This window comes from Diplotaxodon limnothrissa, linkage group LG7 (genome assembly GCF_057381915.1).
Source record: "Diplotaxodon limnothrissa isolate DT_005_m linkage group LG7, D_limnothrissa_male_GT1.1, whole genome shotgun sequence".
NCBI lineage: Eukaryota > Metazoa > Chordata > Actinopteri > Cichliformes > Cichlidae > Diplotaxodon > Diplotaxodon limnothrissa.
Window position 1 is genome coordinate 5,969,066 of NC_140602.1, and position 18,378 is coordinate 5,987,443.

Below are 18,378 nucleotides of genomic sequence, written 5' to 3' on the forward strand. Positions count from 1 at the left end.
CGAGTGGTAGGATTTCTTTATGTCAGTCACTTCCTCTGTCTGTCATTGGTACACCCCATGCAGTTTGGTTTTCCACAAAGCCATTCCTCTTCCTGTTCCTGTTATGTCTTCAGCTGCTTGAGACACTCTTGGAGCAGCTCATCTCAGGGGACTATCTTCGTGATGTATTTATGGATGCATCCATATTTCATCCTGAATAGTGGCTCTGACACTCACTAATGCTCGCTCTCCCTCTTTCCATTGTTCATAGAGCCTCAGGGTGTTGGACTTCAGGTGGAGATCTCAGTGCGTTGTGAGGAGTATTCGTGTCTTGATGTCAGTGGCATCTGTCTCCTCCTGTGACCATTTTATTATTATTATTATTATTTTTGTATTCCAGTTGTGTATCTGCTGATCAGTGGGTCATATATATTGATGGCTTGGATCTTATTCCAGCCATTCAGCTGGCTTCTAAGAACCTGTCTTACCTCCTCGGAAGTATCTGTGCATCCTTATCATGATTCCTCTTGGGTATAGTGTCAAGAATCACATATAACAAAATTATTTCCTTTTGCTTTTCCCTTATATTTTTTAAAATCACATCCGTCCTGCTTTTGTCAGGCTATTTTCAATTCAAAACAAAGACTTCATCAAAGAAAATCAGTTTGTATTTGTGTTAGGAGACAAACGGGAGACAGAAGAAAAGGAAGGGAAAACATCAAAGAAAATAGTCACAGGAAACAGAAACAAAGAAAGATCTGAGCAAATCACACGACACAAAAATGGTGGAGATGACTGCAGATAACACCAGAAATCATAGGAGGAAATACTTATCACAGTCCACGCATAGATACATATGCATGATGACACTAATGTGCATGTGTGTTTTGAGGGGTAATGATGTGTTCAGCAGTGTTTTGGTGTCTCCCACGCAGTAACAGTTGGAGGCCTGTTATCCATGAAGTGTTTTTAAAACTGAAATATTGCATTATCACATTGTAAGAAAAAATATACCCAGTAAAACTTTAAATCAGTCCTCTACTTAGCCTAGCCAGGAGTTTCAGAGAAATACTGGAGCCTGCATAAGAGCAAAATATTAATTAATGCACAGCATCGATCGTGATTAATTCAGGAAATGAGGATTTTTAGATTGTGGCTTACTGCCATTTTTTTTGCCTTCTTGCCTGTAGGACAGCATATTTTAGATAGATTGACCCTATATATATATATATATATATATATATATATATATATATATATATATATATACATATATATAAGTAATGTTCAATATCTAATAATAATAATTGCTCTTTCCTTGTTTCCCCTCTAGTCTGATCTCATCCAGACGATACTACTTTGAGATTCTCCACAAGCAGGATGACAAGGGCTCGGATCACGTAGAGGTTGGGGTAAGTGTACCTACCCCGCTTCTGTGGTTTTGCCTCTCTGAGTACATCTTTTTCCTCACAAATACACAAATGTGTATGAAAATTGCTTCAGTTGTCTGGTGAAAACCTTGCCCTTTGACAGGAACATTTCCATTTAGTTTTAACTTGTACCCTGTGTTTAACAGTGTCAGAGTAGTGACTGAATAGATAAAGAATGAAAGGAAATGTTTGAAGGCGAAAGCTAACCTTCACCTCCTTTACTGTGTATTACTTTGCATTTCTTAGTCTTTCAGTGTATTCATCTGTCCACTTTAACTACAACTTTATCCAATACATGCCCAGCTTGTTGGTGCACTGGCTTTTCCTAAAAGGCATAAAGCCTTCACTCACATAAAATCTCTCTAACTGTTCTCTTTCCAGTCCTCCATCTGTCATCACTCTTCAGCTTTTCCTTTCTTTGCATCTTTGCTCTGTGCTTCTTTCACTTTGATTCTGCTCTGCACCATTTCTCACTCACTGGTTTTTTTGCACCTCAGGCGAAGCAAAGAGATGAGTGAGGCTTAATTTCGAGATGAAGTTTCAAACGAGAGCCCATACGCCTCGTGTGAGCTTGTACTTTGAGTAGGAAGGCGGATGATAAAAAGAGATCACTGCTGTGTGCGTATGGAATGAATCTTTTAATAAGCCTCAGGTTATCTTCATCATCAGAATCAGAATCAGAATGGGTTTATTGCCAGATGTTGAGGTTTACAACATTAGGAAATTGCTGCGGTGCTTCAGTGCAGACAATAAGAATTAAAGTGCTATGTAGAAAGAAAGATATGTGCATGAGATATACATGAGATATATACATGAGAATAAGAATTATGAGTGCTACGTAGAAAGATATATACATGAGTGCAGGTGGTGATCAGTGCCAGACATGAAATGATGCAGTGACACAGCGTAGGGTCATGTGTTAGTGGCGGGGACAGTCATGTGGTTATTGTTCATGTGTCCAACAGCAGAGGGGAAGAAACTGTTCTTGTGGCGAGAGGTTCTGGTGCGAATGGACCGGAGCCTCCTGCCTGAGGGGAGCAGGTCAAACAGACTGTGTCCAGGGTGACCATTATAAGAGGAAGAACAGCAGCTGTACTCTTGGAGTTGAACTCTTCTTAAATAGAAGTTGGGTTTTTTTTACCCTCAAGGTTAACAATTTGTTTTATTTTTTTGCGCTTCTTTCTCTTTCTGTAGCCTCTGGTTGCTTTCCTCTACTAAATCAATTTTGTTACTTTCTGCATGATTGTATACTTTACTGTCCTGTCATATTTTTAGTTTCTATTTAAAGAAAAAAGGTAATCACTTCCCATTTTGCTAATCATTACCACATTTGCTAGCAATGGCAAACACTAGTACACCAATGTTACCGAATGGTGCTCATAAAGTACAGTATTGTACTCTGATCTCTCCTTTTTTCAGTCTACTGGCAATATTTCACACAAGCAGTTAAGTTATCCATTATTGGCAGGTCACAGTACTATACAGGTTCTGTGGGATGTTTTGGGTCATTGATGTGAGTGTGTTATGAATATGCTGCCACTGAGTTGACAGTGAGAATAGTGGAGAATATTTCAGTTAAATCTGCAGAAATACAGTGTTGTCCTTTTTACTGGGCTACTGACTGCTACTCGTAAATTGAAGAAATATGTGCCTCTGCAAAGGGATCCATCAATGTATAGTGTTATGTATGCATTGTGGAGATATTTTAAGCTTGTTCATTCTTCTAATGTGTTTAGTCCTATTATTCCGCTGTTAAGGACAAGCATGGTGCTGCTTTAAATTAGCTGAGTAATTAATTGCTATTTCCAGGAATCAGGCAGGGGTGTTGTTTAGATAGCATGAGTTGCATCTCCTCACTGTGCTGTCATTTTGTGTCAGACAATGGTGGCAAGCAGGCCGCCGTGCCGTTGCTGCCAGGGGTTCTAACTTAAATGGGGTATAGCCTGATGCAGAACTGTTTCTCCACTTGGCTTTAATTTGATTTTCACAGTCGGGTTTTTTTTCTCCTTTGGCCAAACTTCTGTGAACTGTAAATATACCGCACTAATCCACTGCTTTAAAGAAAGTGGGAAAGGAAAAAAAGTGGACTGTTAAACACTTTAATGGACCTTCATTTATGCCTGCAACAGTTAGCCAACCCTCGCAGTGCACCAAATAATCCCTAGAGGGATGACTGTCATTGCCGCCCAGCGACTGCAGGAATCAACAATATGTTATCCTCATACCTGGCGTAGATCAAAAGGTTGAGGTAACTCCAGCAGCAGGCAGACTCTAGTACAAGAGTAAAAAGAGAATACCCTATCCAAGCAACTATATCATAGCTATTTGCAAGGAGCTATAAAGAAAATCCTATTAGTTTCTCACAGTGTTCTCTAGGGCATTACACATAATTTTTTTTTTTGTTTTATATGAAATGTTAATTACACCATCTTCAAAACATGTATAGTATATGATTTAAAGCTAATCTGCAGAATGCTGTGGCTATGTCTAGTTGTGGTTACCTCTAGCAGCATACAAAGGACAACAGAGACAAGGTTATTTCTTTCTTGATTTCATGTATTAGAGGAGATTAAGTAATGGTATTGACCATTACTTGGAGATCAGCCTACTGCAAAGTGGAAGAAGGGGAACAAAATGGTAATAGAATTAGGCATTAGACGGTAGATGTAGATGATGTAAAATGAAAGTAAAATGAAAGATGAGGAGAAATAAATTTGACCTGAAATATGAAGAAAAAGTAAGAAGAATGTATAAACGGTATGTGCTGAAAGCCCTTATCTGAAGTATTTCTATACTTTATGGCAGCGGTCCCCAACCCCCGGGCCTCGGACCGGTACCGGTCCGTGAGTCGTTTGGTACCGGGCCGCGAGAGTTGAGGCTCAGGTGTGAAATGTTTAAGGTTTTCAGCGTTATTTTGTTATCGTTTTTATCGTTAACTCGGTTTTCCTGGGTCTTTTCACATGTGTTATATATAATAAATCTTCTTTTTTTTGGTACCGGTACTAGTTTTATTTTGTTGTATTTATCTGCGACACCTTAAAGGCCGGTCCGTGAAAATATTGTCGGGCATAAACCGGACCGAAAAAGGTTGGGGACCGCTGCCTTATGGTATTCTTTCTTAACAGACTTTGCCAGTCATCCACATACAGGTAATGTGACTGTATCTACTAATGAATCAAGGCCACATGGAAATCCATCTCTCTCTTTCCATTTCTTGTTCTTTCTTTTTCTGCCTGTTAGCCAACTACCCATGAGGCTGTCAATGTGGGTTTCTACTAGTAGAAACAATTTAATGAAGCACATAAAAGTTATGCAGGAGCTCAAGATTGTGTGGAGGAATGTATGTGTAGTTGTGTGTATGTGTGGTGTGTCTGGTACACTGTCTTAAGAAGGCCCCTGTGTGTGATTTAACTGTGGAATACATTTCACACCTTGACAAAAATAGCAGATTTACCGTGACCATCCTAGAACAGCATAAGCCCAGGACTCACATAAATCCACTGGAACCCAGGCGCTCATTTGTTAAACAACAGATAGCGTGGATTCACAGCTCTTTCTCCTATGTTCTGTGGGAAGCGGCGATTGTATGGCCAAAGGTGGACTCGTTCCTCTGGGGAATTTATTTCTCTAGTAGCGATTCCTCTGAAGAAATGAGGTGGAGTAAATAGTGAATAATACACAAGCACAATCTGAACGTTCTATTTTGGTTAGAAAATAAGAGAGAAAATCCTTGTTTTGCCTGTGTTGGCATCCTTCCATTTCATTGTGGGTACGATTTAGGGAAAATAGCTGCAGGGAGGTGGAACATAAACAGCATTAGAGACAGGAAGAGACAGGTTCAGAATTCACTATTCGTTCCTCAAGGGGGTGGAAACAACTTTGTGTTTAGGAAGAGCAGGACAATATCTCAAGAGACTGTTAACTTGTTAGAGTAAGTAGACACATTACCAACCCACATTTCAAGTGACTATTTCCTGTGCAATCTGTGCGTACCTGCCTCTGTGTTTTCCTTCAGATAAATGTTTTTTAAAGTGATGGATTTTTTAAATGGAACGTGCGATATGACAGATGATTTAGTGAGCAGCAGTTTCATTAACTTTCCTAATTACCATCTGGATCTTTGTCAGTAAAACACAGAACCTTTCCACTCGCCTAATGGAAAACATCTATTGCTAGCACTGTGACAGAATGAAGGAAAGCTTTGGTCATTAAATGCTATGATTGAGAGAAAGAGTCGCAGGGAAAGGAAGAGAAGAAAGTCACGCCTTAATTAGCAATGGCAAGTTTATGGTCAGGCTGGGGTGAGGCATTTCAATGCAGGAATTTAGTGCCCACCAGTTAACACACACGCCCATGTCTGCACACACCCGTCAACCCAAACTCTGCACATTCTGCATTTATTCAGAGGCACAACCATCACACAAGCACATGCAGGCCTCTCAATGTCTGGCTTATGACTTCTCTTCGCCATATAAATCTGCAGTCCAAGCAAACTGTTGCTGCGTGTGTCTTTTCTTACAATTTCTTATTTGAGTTTGGTTTGCAGCTTTCACTCCTTTTTACCATTTCAAATACATTTTAAAGCTTTTTCTTATATCCTTTTTGTCCCATGTGTATATTTACATTTCTCTTTTTAAATAGGACATTAATTTTGAGATTCCTGATGTAAATCAAATTAATTTCTTGTTTTGTGTTTTTCCAGCAAATTCAGTACTCTAATAATTGTTATTTGCCTCATTGTGCAAGCCACCATATTGCAATCAGAACACATTTCAGCTTTTGGCATCTTCACTCCAAGAAATCATTTAGTGCATATGAATTTATGGAAAAATTGAGAACATCAATATAATATTTACCACACTGACAGTCTTTAATTGCTTGGGATCATAACACTCCCATGGTATTTGTCTTATTCTCAAGAAGACAGTATGAATGCATGTAAGTACAACTTAAATGATTGCAGGGTGATTCTTGCTCCTTATGAGGATTAAAATTGCACGATGTACATTCCTCTGTGGGAATCGTTTATCTTTCTCATGATTGGGAAAATCGAACTGTATAGGCAATTATTATTCTCAAATCAAATCAAATCACTTTTTATTGTCACATCACATGTGCAGGCACACTGGCACAGCACATGCGAGTGAAATTCTTGTGTGCGAGCCCCACAAGCAACAGAGATGTGCAAACACAACAACACAAACGAGCAAAATACAAGAATGGCCAACCTGAAACTAATAAATATATGTACAATATATAATAGTGTATGCATTTCTGGATGTGTATACTAAATATTTTCCTACGTGTGTGTGTGTGTGTGTGTGTGTGTGTGTGTGTGTGTGTGTGTGTGTGTGTGTGTGTGTGTATACACATTTTTACAAATTAAATAGTAAAAAAATAAAATAATAATAATAATAATAATAATAATAAAATATATAAAATATACAGAGTTGAATATGTGCAACTCTGTATATTGTCAGTCTCGTTACTAAAACCTCTGGACAGTCACTTACATGGGGTAAGCTCAGTGGGAATTAAAGCTGTTAGCAGAGCTAATCTTCGTATCTCTCTTCCTGTCTTGTATGTTGACTTTCATCTTGTCATCACCAGAGATGGGCAGTAACGCGTTAACGGTTACTAAAACCGCGATTTTTTTGCGAGAATGTCTCACGACAGTGACGTAAGCGAGTGCGCCGTTCGTGACAACGGCTGTGTGCAGATCAACAATGGATAATATATCCAGTGCAGGAGAGAGTATGAGCGTGCAGCGTTTAAAGCGCGGAAGTACTGACCTTACTTTGAGTTTGATTCCATAAAAAGTGACAAAAACATTAGCGTCCGCTGTTCACTGCGTGGGAAGAAAACTTCTTTGTACAGCGAAAAAAAAACCCCAAACTTCCAAACAAGCACCGAGTGCGCTACAACGCAATGGGAAACTCACAGAGAAACTGCCGTATCCTTCCACTGACCGCTGCAGCACACCTGCACCAGGGCAAACCTCCGCCTACCTACTCTTGCTTTACAGGTGAAAATAGAGCAACAGGACCGCTAGTCTTTGACTTTATTTATTTTCTGCTGTGTTTTACTTGCATCTATTTGAAAGAGTGAGTGTAAACACAAATATACATATATATATATATTTTATGTGCTGGAATGTGCAGAAAATAGGTTTAAATATTAAACAAATTTCTTCCAGTCAGAGAATGTTGCATATAATTAAATTTTTGCTTGATGCATAAAGTTAAAAGATTAAAACTAATAAAACAAGTTTTAAAAAGGGACTTTTCCATTTGATTACATTTTGTATGATGAATTATGCAGAAAAAGTAGAATTGTGCTGAAAGATCTATCGCTTTATCACCTATTCAGGTTGTAAATCGTGTTTTTAAAAAGTAACTAAGTAACTAAGTAATTAATTACTTTTGAAAATAAGTAATCAGTAAAGTAACGGGATTACTTTTTTTATGATCACATTACTTTTTTCAAGTAACTTGACCAACACTGGTCATCACACAGATTCCATCAGACACATCCCAAAGAGCACCATCCCACACATGACACACAGTTTCAACATTAAAAAAAGCTAACATGTAGCGCATTGTCACCCGCATTCATGTTTAATTTCATTAGCTTATGCTACCTTTATACTCTCTCACCAACTGCTTCTCTGTCCCTCTAAGTCTTGTGAAAACACTGTTTTATGTGGGAAAGTCAACAAACTGTATCTTTAGAATTTTTGTCCTTTATCAAAAGATGAAGAAAGAAATCTCTGTATATGTTTGTTGTTTGCTTTTCTTTACAACCATCAACCTAGTCGATTTCACACTTGCAAGGACATTAAGTTTGTGGGCATTAGAGTGAAGAATTCGCAAATTTTGGGTAAAATTGTCTTTTTATTACAGCTCCAGTCTGTGGTGGGAGGGGCTTACACACAGTGAAATGGAGAGTAAAGGAGACAGAGTAATGGAACCATAATTGACAAGAAGACATAGATTTTGACACTGAGCTGAAATTATTAAACTATTAATAATTTGTGGGGGGTGTGAACCCCTCATTTTTAGCTGGTTGTTGATAAAGTGTCACATTCTGGTGTGTAGAAAATGGAGACAGAGGACCCGAACGCAGGACTCGCAGATAGACCGAGAAAGTGCACAGTGTTTATTATAAGACTGGATGAACTTAACATGAATGACTGAAGTAGACAGGAGACAATGATGAGGGCTGAGAGAAACTGAGGGCTTAAATAGACTGGATAATGGGGATGACTGGAAACAGGTGAGAACACAGCTGGGATAAATGTAACTAATGAAACAGGAAGTAGAACTACAGCTAATGTACACAGACAGATGACTGACACAATAAAACAGGAAACAGGCATGGAAACTAAACAATGACAAAATGATCAACACGGAGTACACTGGCAGAAAGTTTTAAACTTCTCTCTGCCTGTTCCCTTTAAACAAACATTGTGCAAGCTGAATGAAACTGTGTGTGTGTGTGTGTGTGTGTGTGTGTGTGTGTGTGTGTGTATATATATATATATATATATATATATATATATGTATATATATATATATGTATATATATATATATGTATATATGTATATGTATATATGTATATATATGTATATATGTATATATGTATATGTATATATATATGTATATGTATATATGTATATGTATATGTATATATATATATATGTATATGTATATATATATATATATATATGGCCAAGCTTGAAACCTGGATCCCCCGTAGCCGGTTACCAAGATTACGTGAAGTACCCTCAGAAGGTCTGCTAGATGATGTTAATGCAGCACTACGGACGATACCTACAACCACGATTACCGACACTAACAAGCTGATATACAATACGGCAGCAGTGATCAGTGAGATGCTTGGCTACAAGTTGAACAGCCACAAGGGGCAGTACCCTCCATGGAGAAGGAGGCTAGAGGGCAAGATCAAAGTAGCACGGAGGGAGGTTAGCCAACTAACGGAGTTGCAGAAAGGTGTGACAAAGAAGGTGCATAAGAAATACAGCAAGCTGTCCATACCTGAGGCCTTGGAAACTGCCAAGCAAAGACTCACAGCCTTGGCCAGCCGCTTGAGGAGGTACACCAGAGAGATAGAAGGCAGGAGAATAAACCAGCTGTTCTCCACAGAACCAGCAAAGGTGTACTCTCAGTGGCAAGGGAACAATAACAAGAGAACAGCACCACCAAGGCTGGAGACGGAGCAATACTGGAAGAGCATATGGGAGAAGGACGCAACCCATAACGGCAATGCTCAGTGGCTAGTGGATCTGAGGGCAGACCACAGCGACCTCCCTGAACAGGGTCCAGTAACCATCACAGTGGCAGATATCCAAGAAAGGGTCTCCAGTATGAAGAGTTGGACAGCACCAGGGCCCGACATGGTTCACGCCTACTGGCTAAAGAAGCTGACTGCACTCCACCAGCGTCTGGCATCACAAATGAACCAGCTGCTAGTTAACGAGAGACACCCGGAATGGCTAACCGAAGGTCGGACGGTCCTGATCCCCAAGGACCCCAAGAAGGGACTGGTCCCCTCCAACTACCGACCAATAACCTGCCTCAGTACTACATGGAAGCTCCTGTCAGGCATCATATCAGTTAAGATGAACAGGCACATGGGTCAATACATGAGTGGGACACAGAAAGGAATTGGCAAAAATACCAGAGGCGCAAAACACCAGCTACTGGTAGACAGAACAGTCAGCCGAGACTGCAAGACCAGACTGACCAACCTGTGCACTGCCTGGATTGATTACAAGAAGGCCTATGACTCAATGCCCCACAGCTGGATACTGGAATGCCTAGAATTGTACAAGATCAATGGGACCCTAAGAGCCTTCATCAGGAACTCAATGGGGATGTGGCATACAACACTAGAGGCCAACTCAAAGCCCATAGCACAAGTCACCATCAAGTGCGGGATCTACCAAGGAGATGCTCTGTCCCCACTGCTGTTCTGCATAGGCCTGAACCCCCTCAGTGAGATCATTAACAAGACTGGCTACGGATACCGACTACGGAACGGAGCAGTTGTCAGCCACCTCCTGTACATGGATGACATCAAGCTGTATGTCAAGAGTGAACGAGACATCGATTCACTGATCCACACTACCAGGCTATACAGCAATGACATTGGAATGTCGTTCGGACTGGAGAAGTGTAGTCGGATGGTAACAAAGAGAGGGAAGGTAGTCAGAACTGAGGGGATTGAACTACCAGAAGGCAACATTGCAGACATAGAGGACAGTTACAAGTACCTGGGGATCCCGCAGGCGAATGGGAACCATGAAGAGGCCGCTAGAAAAGCTGCAACCACCAAGTACCTGCAGAGGGTCAGGCAAGTCCTGAGGAGTCAGCTGAATGGTAAGAACAAGATCCGGGCCATCAACACGTACGCCCTGCCCGTGATCAGGTACCCTGCTGGGGTAATAGGCTGGCCAAAGGAGGAGATAGAAGCCACTGACATAAAGACAAGAAAGCTCCTTACCATGCATGGAGGGTTTCACCCCAAGTCCAGCACCCTGAGGCTGTACGCTAAGCGGAAGGAAGGGGGCCGGGGACTGGTGAGTGTCAGCACCACAGTCCAGGATGAGACAACGAACATCCAAGACAATGAACATTGGGAAGATGGCCCCAACTGACTGAGTGCTCAGTGAATACCTCAGGCAGCAGAAACCCAAGAAAGAGGAGGGAGACGAGGAACCATCATGGAAGGACAGGCCCCTGCACGGTATGTACCACCGGCAGATAGAGGAGGTGGCTGATATCCAGAAATCCTACCAGTGGCTGGACAAAGCTGGACTGAAAGACAGCACAGAGGCACTAATCATGGCAGCACAAGAACAAGCTCTGAGCACAAGATCCATAGAGGCTGGGGTCTATCACACCAGGCAAGACCCCAGGTGCAGGCTGTGTAAAGATGCCCCAGAGACAATCCAGCACATAACAGCAGGGTGCAAGATGCTAGCAGGCAAGGCATACATGGAACGCCATAACCAAGTGGCCGGCATAGTGTACAGGAACATCTGTGCCGAGTATAACCTGGAAGTCCCGAGGTCAAAATGGGAGATGCCCCCAAGGGTGGTGGAGAATGACCGAGCTAAGATCCTGTGGGACTTCCAGATACAGACGGACAAAATGGTGGTGGCTAACCAACCGGACATAGTGGTGGTAGACAAACAGAAGAAGACGGCCGTAGTGATCGATGTAGCGGTTCCGAATGACAGCAATATCAGGAAGAAGGAACACGAGAAGCTGGAGAAATACCAAGGGCTCAGAGAAGAGCTCGAGAGGATGTGGAGGGTGAAGGTAACGGTGGTCCCCGTGGTAATCGGAGCACAAGGTGCGGTGACTCCCAAGCTAGGCAAGTGGCTCCAGCAGATCCCGGGAACAACATCGGAGATCTCTGTCCAGAAGAGCGCAGTCCTGGGAACAGCTAAGATACTGCGCAGGACCCTCAAGCTCCCAGGCCTCTGGTAGAGGACCGGAGCTTGAAGGATAAACCGCCCGCAGGGGCGTGCTGGGTGTGTATATATATATATATATATACATATATAGAAAACTATAAGCCACCACCATTTTGTCCGTCTGTATCTGGAAGTCCCACAGGATCTTAGCTCGGTCATTCTCCACCACCCTTGGGGGCATCTCCCATTTTGACCTCGGGACTTCCAGGTTATACTCGGCACAGATGTTCCTGTACACTATGCCGGCCACTTGGTTATGGCGTTCCATGTATGCCTTGCCTGCTAGCATCTTGCACCCTGCTGTTATGTGCTGGATTGTCTCTGGGGCATCTTTACACAGCCTGCACCTGGGGTCTTGCCTGGTGTGATAGACCCCAGCCTCTATGGATCTTGTGCTCAGAGCTTGTTCTTGTGCTGCCATGATTAGTGCCTCTGTGCTGTCTTTCAGTCCAGCTTTGTCCAGCCACTGGTAGGATTTCTGGATATCAGCCACCTCCTCTATCTGCTGGTGGTACATACCGTGCAGGGGCCTGTCCTTCCATGATGGTTCCTCGTCTCCCTCCTCTTTCTTGGGTTTCTGCTGCCTGAGGTATTCACTGAGCACTCGGTCAGTTGAGGCCATCTTCCCAATGTATTCTTGGATGTTCGTTGTCTCATCCTGGACTGTGGTGCTGACACTCACCAGTCCCCGGCCCCCTTCCTTCCGCTTAGCGTACAGCCTCAGGGTGCTGGACTTGGGGTGAAACCCTCCATGCATGGTAAGGAGCTTTCTTGTCTTTATGTCAGTGGCTTCTATCTCCTCCTTTGGCCAGCCTATTACCCCCAGCAGGGTACCTGATCACGGGCAGGGCGTACGTGTTGATGGCCCGGATCTTGTTCTTACCATTCAGCTGACTCCTCAGGACTTGCCTGACCCTCTGCAGGTACTTGGTGGTTGCAGCTTTTCTAGCGCAACCACCAATATACCTATACATACATATATATATATATATATATATATATATATATATATATTCCATTTTATGTATTAGAAACAGATTGTTTTTAATTTGTATGTAACTATTTGATTAGTTCAGACTTTTCACACTTGTTGCGCTCACTGAGTCATTCATGTCTGGCACTTCATTGCTTTGGTCTTTTCTAGTAAACATTTTTTAATCCAAATTACCTGCACACCCATTTTTATTCATTTTTCTTTATGTAGCTGCAGTGTTTTTTGTCATGTACATTTGCCTTGATTTGAAACCTGTGTGATTTTTAGTGTGACTAACTAGTTTCCCCTCAGAGCACACATTGAGTCGCTGTAGACACAATCACTACAACATCCCTGTAATTGCTATGGATATTGGACTCATTTGTCTATTGGAAATGTCTGGTCTAAGAGATTTTGGTTAATGTATAATTTAACTGAGAAAATTAAACACCCTGTCTCTGTATCCACCTCTTCATCTCCCTTTGAATGTTGTCCCTTCATCCCCAGGCAAAACAAGATGATATGACGTGGAGAAACAAGCCACTGTTTTCGTGTCACTGACTGGGAATGGAAAGTGGCATTTATCCTCTAGAATGTAAATGTTTAGCTCTGTTTACTTGTCAATTGAAATAAGAGTATAATCATTCATGGGCTTAAATCTTTGTTTTCATGGTTTTTAGTGTTTTACTTAGTTTTTTGGCTGTCTGCATCCTGGTCAGCTTTCATTTTATGAAGTTTGTGCAACAGTATCAGCATAGCATCAAAACACCAGCAGTCCTTTGTTTCTGCTATGCTCTGTTGGGGAGATATTTGTTCAGAGCCTGTCAGGAGTCTCTCCTTGATGCTCTGCTGCCAGGCGCTTGTCAATGGGCAGCACCACAGCTCCACAGTACTTTCAATTACTGCCAGTGTTAAAATTCACACTTTCTCTCTTCCGACCAAAGCAACTTTTCTTGCATCTCATCAGTATAGGCAATATTTCGTTGCCTTTTCTTTCACCTCACATATGATCCCTCTGCTTCCAACGCACTTGTCACATTATTAAAATTAGATCTTTCATGGTTAACATTTTAAAACATTTACAGGAAATTATGAAGGCTACTCCAGGAAAACTAAAACATGTGGTGTAGACACAAAATCTGTTTAAAAATGAAATACACTTAACGTGACTTTTAAACAAATGTAACAAAAAATGAAACCTGCGCTATTTAATACATTTCCATGAGACTCGTATTCGTATTAATATTATCATTTTTGGCTTGTTAGCAGCCTGTCAGTCTCAGTGCAGTCGTAGTTGCTATGGCCAAACAGTTGTCTGGCAACAGAAACACAGTCAGGTCAATGAAAGCACCTGTGCTTTGTTCTGGCTTTCATTCAAACTCATAATGAATCGTTACAAATGGTTTGTCAGGTTTATTAATTATCGTCCTAATAGGAAGAATTACGTCTGTTTCTTTTACTTCAGTAATAAAAACCAAGCTTTCTCGTACTATATAAGAACCTGAAAAGAATGCACAGCGTGATTTCAGAGCTATTTTTTCCTAATGGATATAATAGGGCCTGCTTACCACAGCCTTTTTCTTGAGCTGCTTTCGTCTCCATCCATTTATGATTAAATTATAACCCTGGGCAGTTAACAAAGGACACATAAAAACAAACAAGCCTTCCTAAGATAATATATTATTTACCATCCTCTATCTCTGTTCTAGCCTTGACCCATTTCTCAGTGCTTTCTGTCTGACAGTTCGACTTGGACAACAATCAATGTATGTTATTGTAACCACTCATATTAGGTAATTTGCATATTTAAACAACAAGTAATTATTTAAAATTGCATGACAAAAAATTGCATGGTGGGATGACAGGTGTTTACTTTAATTACACAAATATTATGTAGAAGTAGTAATGTTTAATAGGCATTGATCTGTAAATAACTGGATATGAGTAACTTTAGCCTATTATATTATATCAGAATAATTATAAGAAACTTAGTTTTAAATAGCATTAATATCACTTTGACCTTCAGATCAATCTTTTGAACTCAAAGAAGAGGTCAGAGGTTTTATACGGTGCTTTTTATATGTTGACAGTACACACCACATTTCTTTTAATGTCTAAGTTAGAAGGTTTTTAATCAATTTTCAACCAATAAATCATTGAGTTAATCTTGAAGACCTTGTTCGATGTAAACCAAATTTTCATGGATTGTTTATGTGACTCCATTCTACACCTCTACAAAGTTTTATCAGAATACATGTAAAACGAGCTATTGTATTTATAGGCAGAATGATGCCTATGAATACAAATTCTACCAAAAACATTAAATCCTTGGTGGAGCTAAGATTTGCAAATCTCATAAACCAATATTTAATTTACAATAGAACATAGAAAACATATCAGTTTAAAACATTTTACTACTTCATGAAAAATGTTAGCTCATTTGGAGTTTGGTGACAGAAACATGTCTACACACCCCCAACTCTGGAACAAGGGGCAAAGGAAAGCTGGAAAGGGAAACTGTGCTCAAAACAGCTGGAGGAACATTTTGCAGATGATTAGGTTAACTGGCAACAGGTCTGGTTAAGGCACCATCAGTGCTGAAAGTTATATACAGGTTTTAGAGCAGCATATACTCCAATCAAGACTGCTTTTTTCTTTAGGGAAGTCCTTGCAGCAAGACGCTGCTAAACTGAATAGTCCAACTGTTACAAGAGAATGGCTTTGTAGTAGATGAGTGCCGAAATTATGACAAAGAAGACCCAGGACTGCTGAGCAGCAAAAAGAATGGGATAACATTCATCCTCCAACAGTCCAGCAAACTGGTCTGCTAAGTTCCCAGATGCTTACAAACTGTTGTTAACAGAAAAGAGGATTAAACATAGTAGTAATCTTTTTTTTTTAGGTATGTTGCCACCATCAAATTTAAGTGAGCTAATATTTTTTAAATTTACAAATTTCATATGCTTTCTGTGTTTGTTGTGAATGATATATGGGTTCATAAGATTTGCATATCATTACATTTTGTGTTTATTTTACACGTCATCCCAACTTTTTTGGAATTGGGGTTGCAAATAACATCAGGGTAGCGCCGCTCTCTTCTTGCCTTTTCCCCTAAGGCAGGCTTCATCAGGCTTGTTAACATCTGTCTTGTTCTGCTATGTACGACATGGAGGAAACAAGAGATGAGCTATACAAAGAACACAATGAACCTCTCTGTCCTCAGTCGAACAAATGGAAATTGACAACCTTTTAAATGTACCAAGGTGAGCTAGTACTAGCATAAAAGTCATTATTCGCAAGAATAAATCAAACAAATAAAGTGCTTAATTTCTGTTAATTTTATTTGACCACAAATCTCAAGTGGTTTGTATGTAAACTTGAAGCGGTCAGTTATTTTCATTATGTCATTTCTACTTATGTGTCACATTAACAAAACAACTTTTTATCGATAGAGCGTTGGGCTCTGGTGCAACTGATTGAATTAAGGTAACAAATACAGCAGCCAGCAGTCAGTCTTCTCAGAAGCAATAAACTCCTAATCGTTGAATGATAAAAACAAATAACAAAAGCTGCGTGTGTTATTCGGTTTGGTATCAAACCATACACTAAGAAGGATTAAAACCCTCTTTTGATCATCAGATTGAAAACAGAATCAAACCTTTATATATCAGTCGGTGGTCTAGCCTGTGTGAAACAACACTGCCTGTTGTTCATTGTCATTTTGTTTCCACTGTTGGTACTTTTTATTATTTCCCCTTGGATATTGATTTTTTTCTCCCCCTTTCTTTTGAACTTGCAGGGCTAGTGAGCGCACCTCTGCTTTTTCCTGCTGTTTCCTGTCAAAAGTGTTTTAAAGTAAACACACCTGTACACACAAGACACACTACATTTACGCTTTCATAAAAGATGCTGTGTGTCTCCACACATGCACACGCACACTCGCTGGGTTGGAGGAATTCATTAGCAAATATATGAGGTCAGCCAATGAACAGAAGTTCACATATTTAGAAAATGGGCCCTGCAGGAGCACAAGTGTTGTGTGCCTCATCTTCACTTAAGGCTGATGACACATCAGCGGTGCTGTGCTCCACTGAGCTCTGGAAAGGGTTGTGTTGACATTCTTCCTAAACGCACTGCTGAAACACGCTCCGAGCCACAAGTCAAAGCATCAACTGTCATTGTCTCTCATTTTAAATTTCACAACATCTTTCGCTTGCAGCTTTGACCTGTAAAGCTGAGCCATTTTGAGTTGCATTTCTTTGGCGAAAACAAACGGGTCTGTTTTTTTGTTGTTTTTCATTATACATTCCAGAAATGCAGCTACGCAGTTACAGCCTACAGTGAAACAAAGTGGCGAGACGCAGAAAAAGAGCTCCAAAATAAGACTGTGACATGTGATTAAAAGTAATGCGAAAAAGGAAAGTAAACCTTGAAATAGGATTGATTCATGTATTTTTTAGTGTTGAATGGATGATCACTCGAGTTTTGCTGTGTGTTCTGGCGTGTAAGAATAACAGAAAGGTTGGCTGCATTTTACACTGAATATGTGGTGTCCACTTTTTTTTTTTTGTCCCTCCTGGAGTTGGGTTGTGGAGCCTTCTGGCTTGACCTTGAAGACGATCACCCTGAAATGACAGCAAGATAGTGCAGCCTTTGCTGGCCTGCTGGGCCACCCCCTGGTGCTTTTCTGCATGATGTTACCCTGTGTCCTTATTTATTGTTCTTTAATGCACTACATGCACTTCTGCGGTTATGTGTGTTTCTGAAACAATGCTTTATTGGCGTGTATCATTTGCATACAGTATACAGTGCCGTGAAAAAGCATTTTCTGCCTTTCTGATTTTGTACTTTTTGTATATATGTCACATTTAAAAGTTTTAGATCCACAACATATTTTAATAATAGATAAATATAACCCGAAGAAATACAAAGTGCTGTTTTTAAATGGTGATTTTATGTTTTAAGGGAAAAAAATATTCAACCCTCTAGTGTGTCTGAATTAAAACACTTGTGCAAAGGAGAGTGGGCTGAAAACGTCTCCACAGCCTTGTGAAAGACTCATCGGTAGTTATCGTAAATGCTTGATGCTTGCAGTTCTTGCTGCCAAAGGTAGCAGAACCAGTTATTAGGTTAAAGTGATAAATGGTAAATGGACTGGTGCTTATATGCACTTTTCTACTCAATTTGAGCACTCGAAGTGCTTTCTTACTCCAAATCTCATTCACACGAATGCTTTTTTTTTCTATGCCTAAGCACTTTTAACTTTCACGCTCTCAGAGGCAACTTGGGGTTCTGCATCCTGCCCGAGGATACGTCAACATCCAGGTTCTAGGAGCCAACTTTATTTCAAAGAGTTTTTATTTATCTGGGTTAATTTTGCCAAATATGTGACAAATAGCCAGAAAAAAAGGAACCAATACGGTAGAGGGAGAAACACTGTTTCGCAGCACTGTAGATGTTGTAAATGCCTTTCTAATTTCAGAATTTGGTG

General features: G+C 40.6%; 1 protein-coding gene across 1 annotated transcript in view; it reads left to right on the top strand.

Annotated features, from left to right (window-relative positions):
* b4galnt4a (beta-1,4-N-acetyl-galactosaminyl transferase 4a) overlaps positions 1 to 18,378 on the top strand; it is a 162,322-nt gene that overhangs the window by 134,474 nt on the left and 9,470 nt on the right. Inside the window, exon 8 of the mRNA XM_085359062.1 lies at positions 1,313 to 1,391. Within this exon, the coding sequence (XP_085215188.1) occupies positions 1,313 to 1,391 (79 nt within the window). The remainder of the gene's footprint in view (positions 1 to 1,312; positions 1,392 to 18,378) is intronic.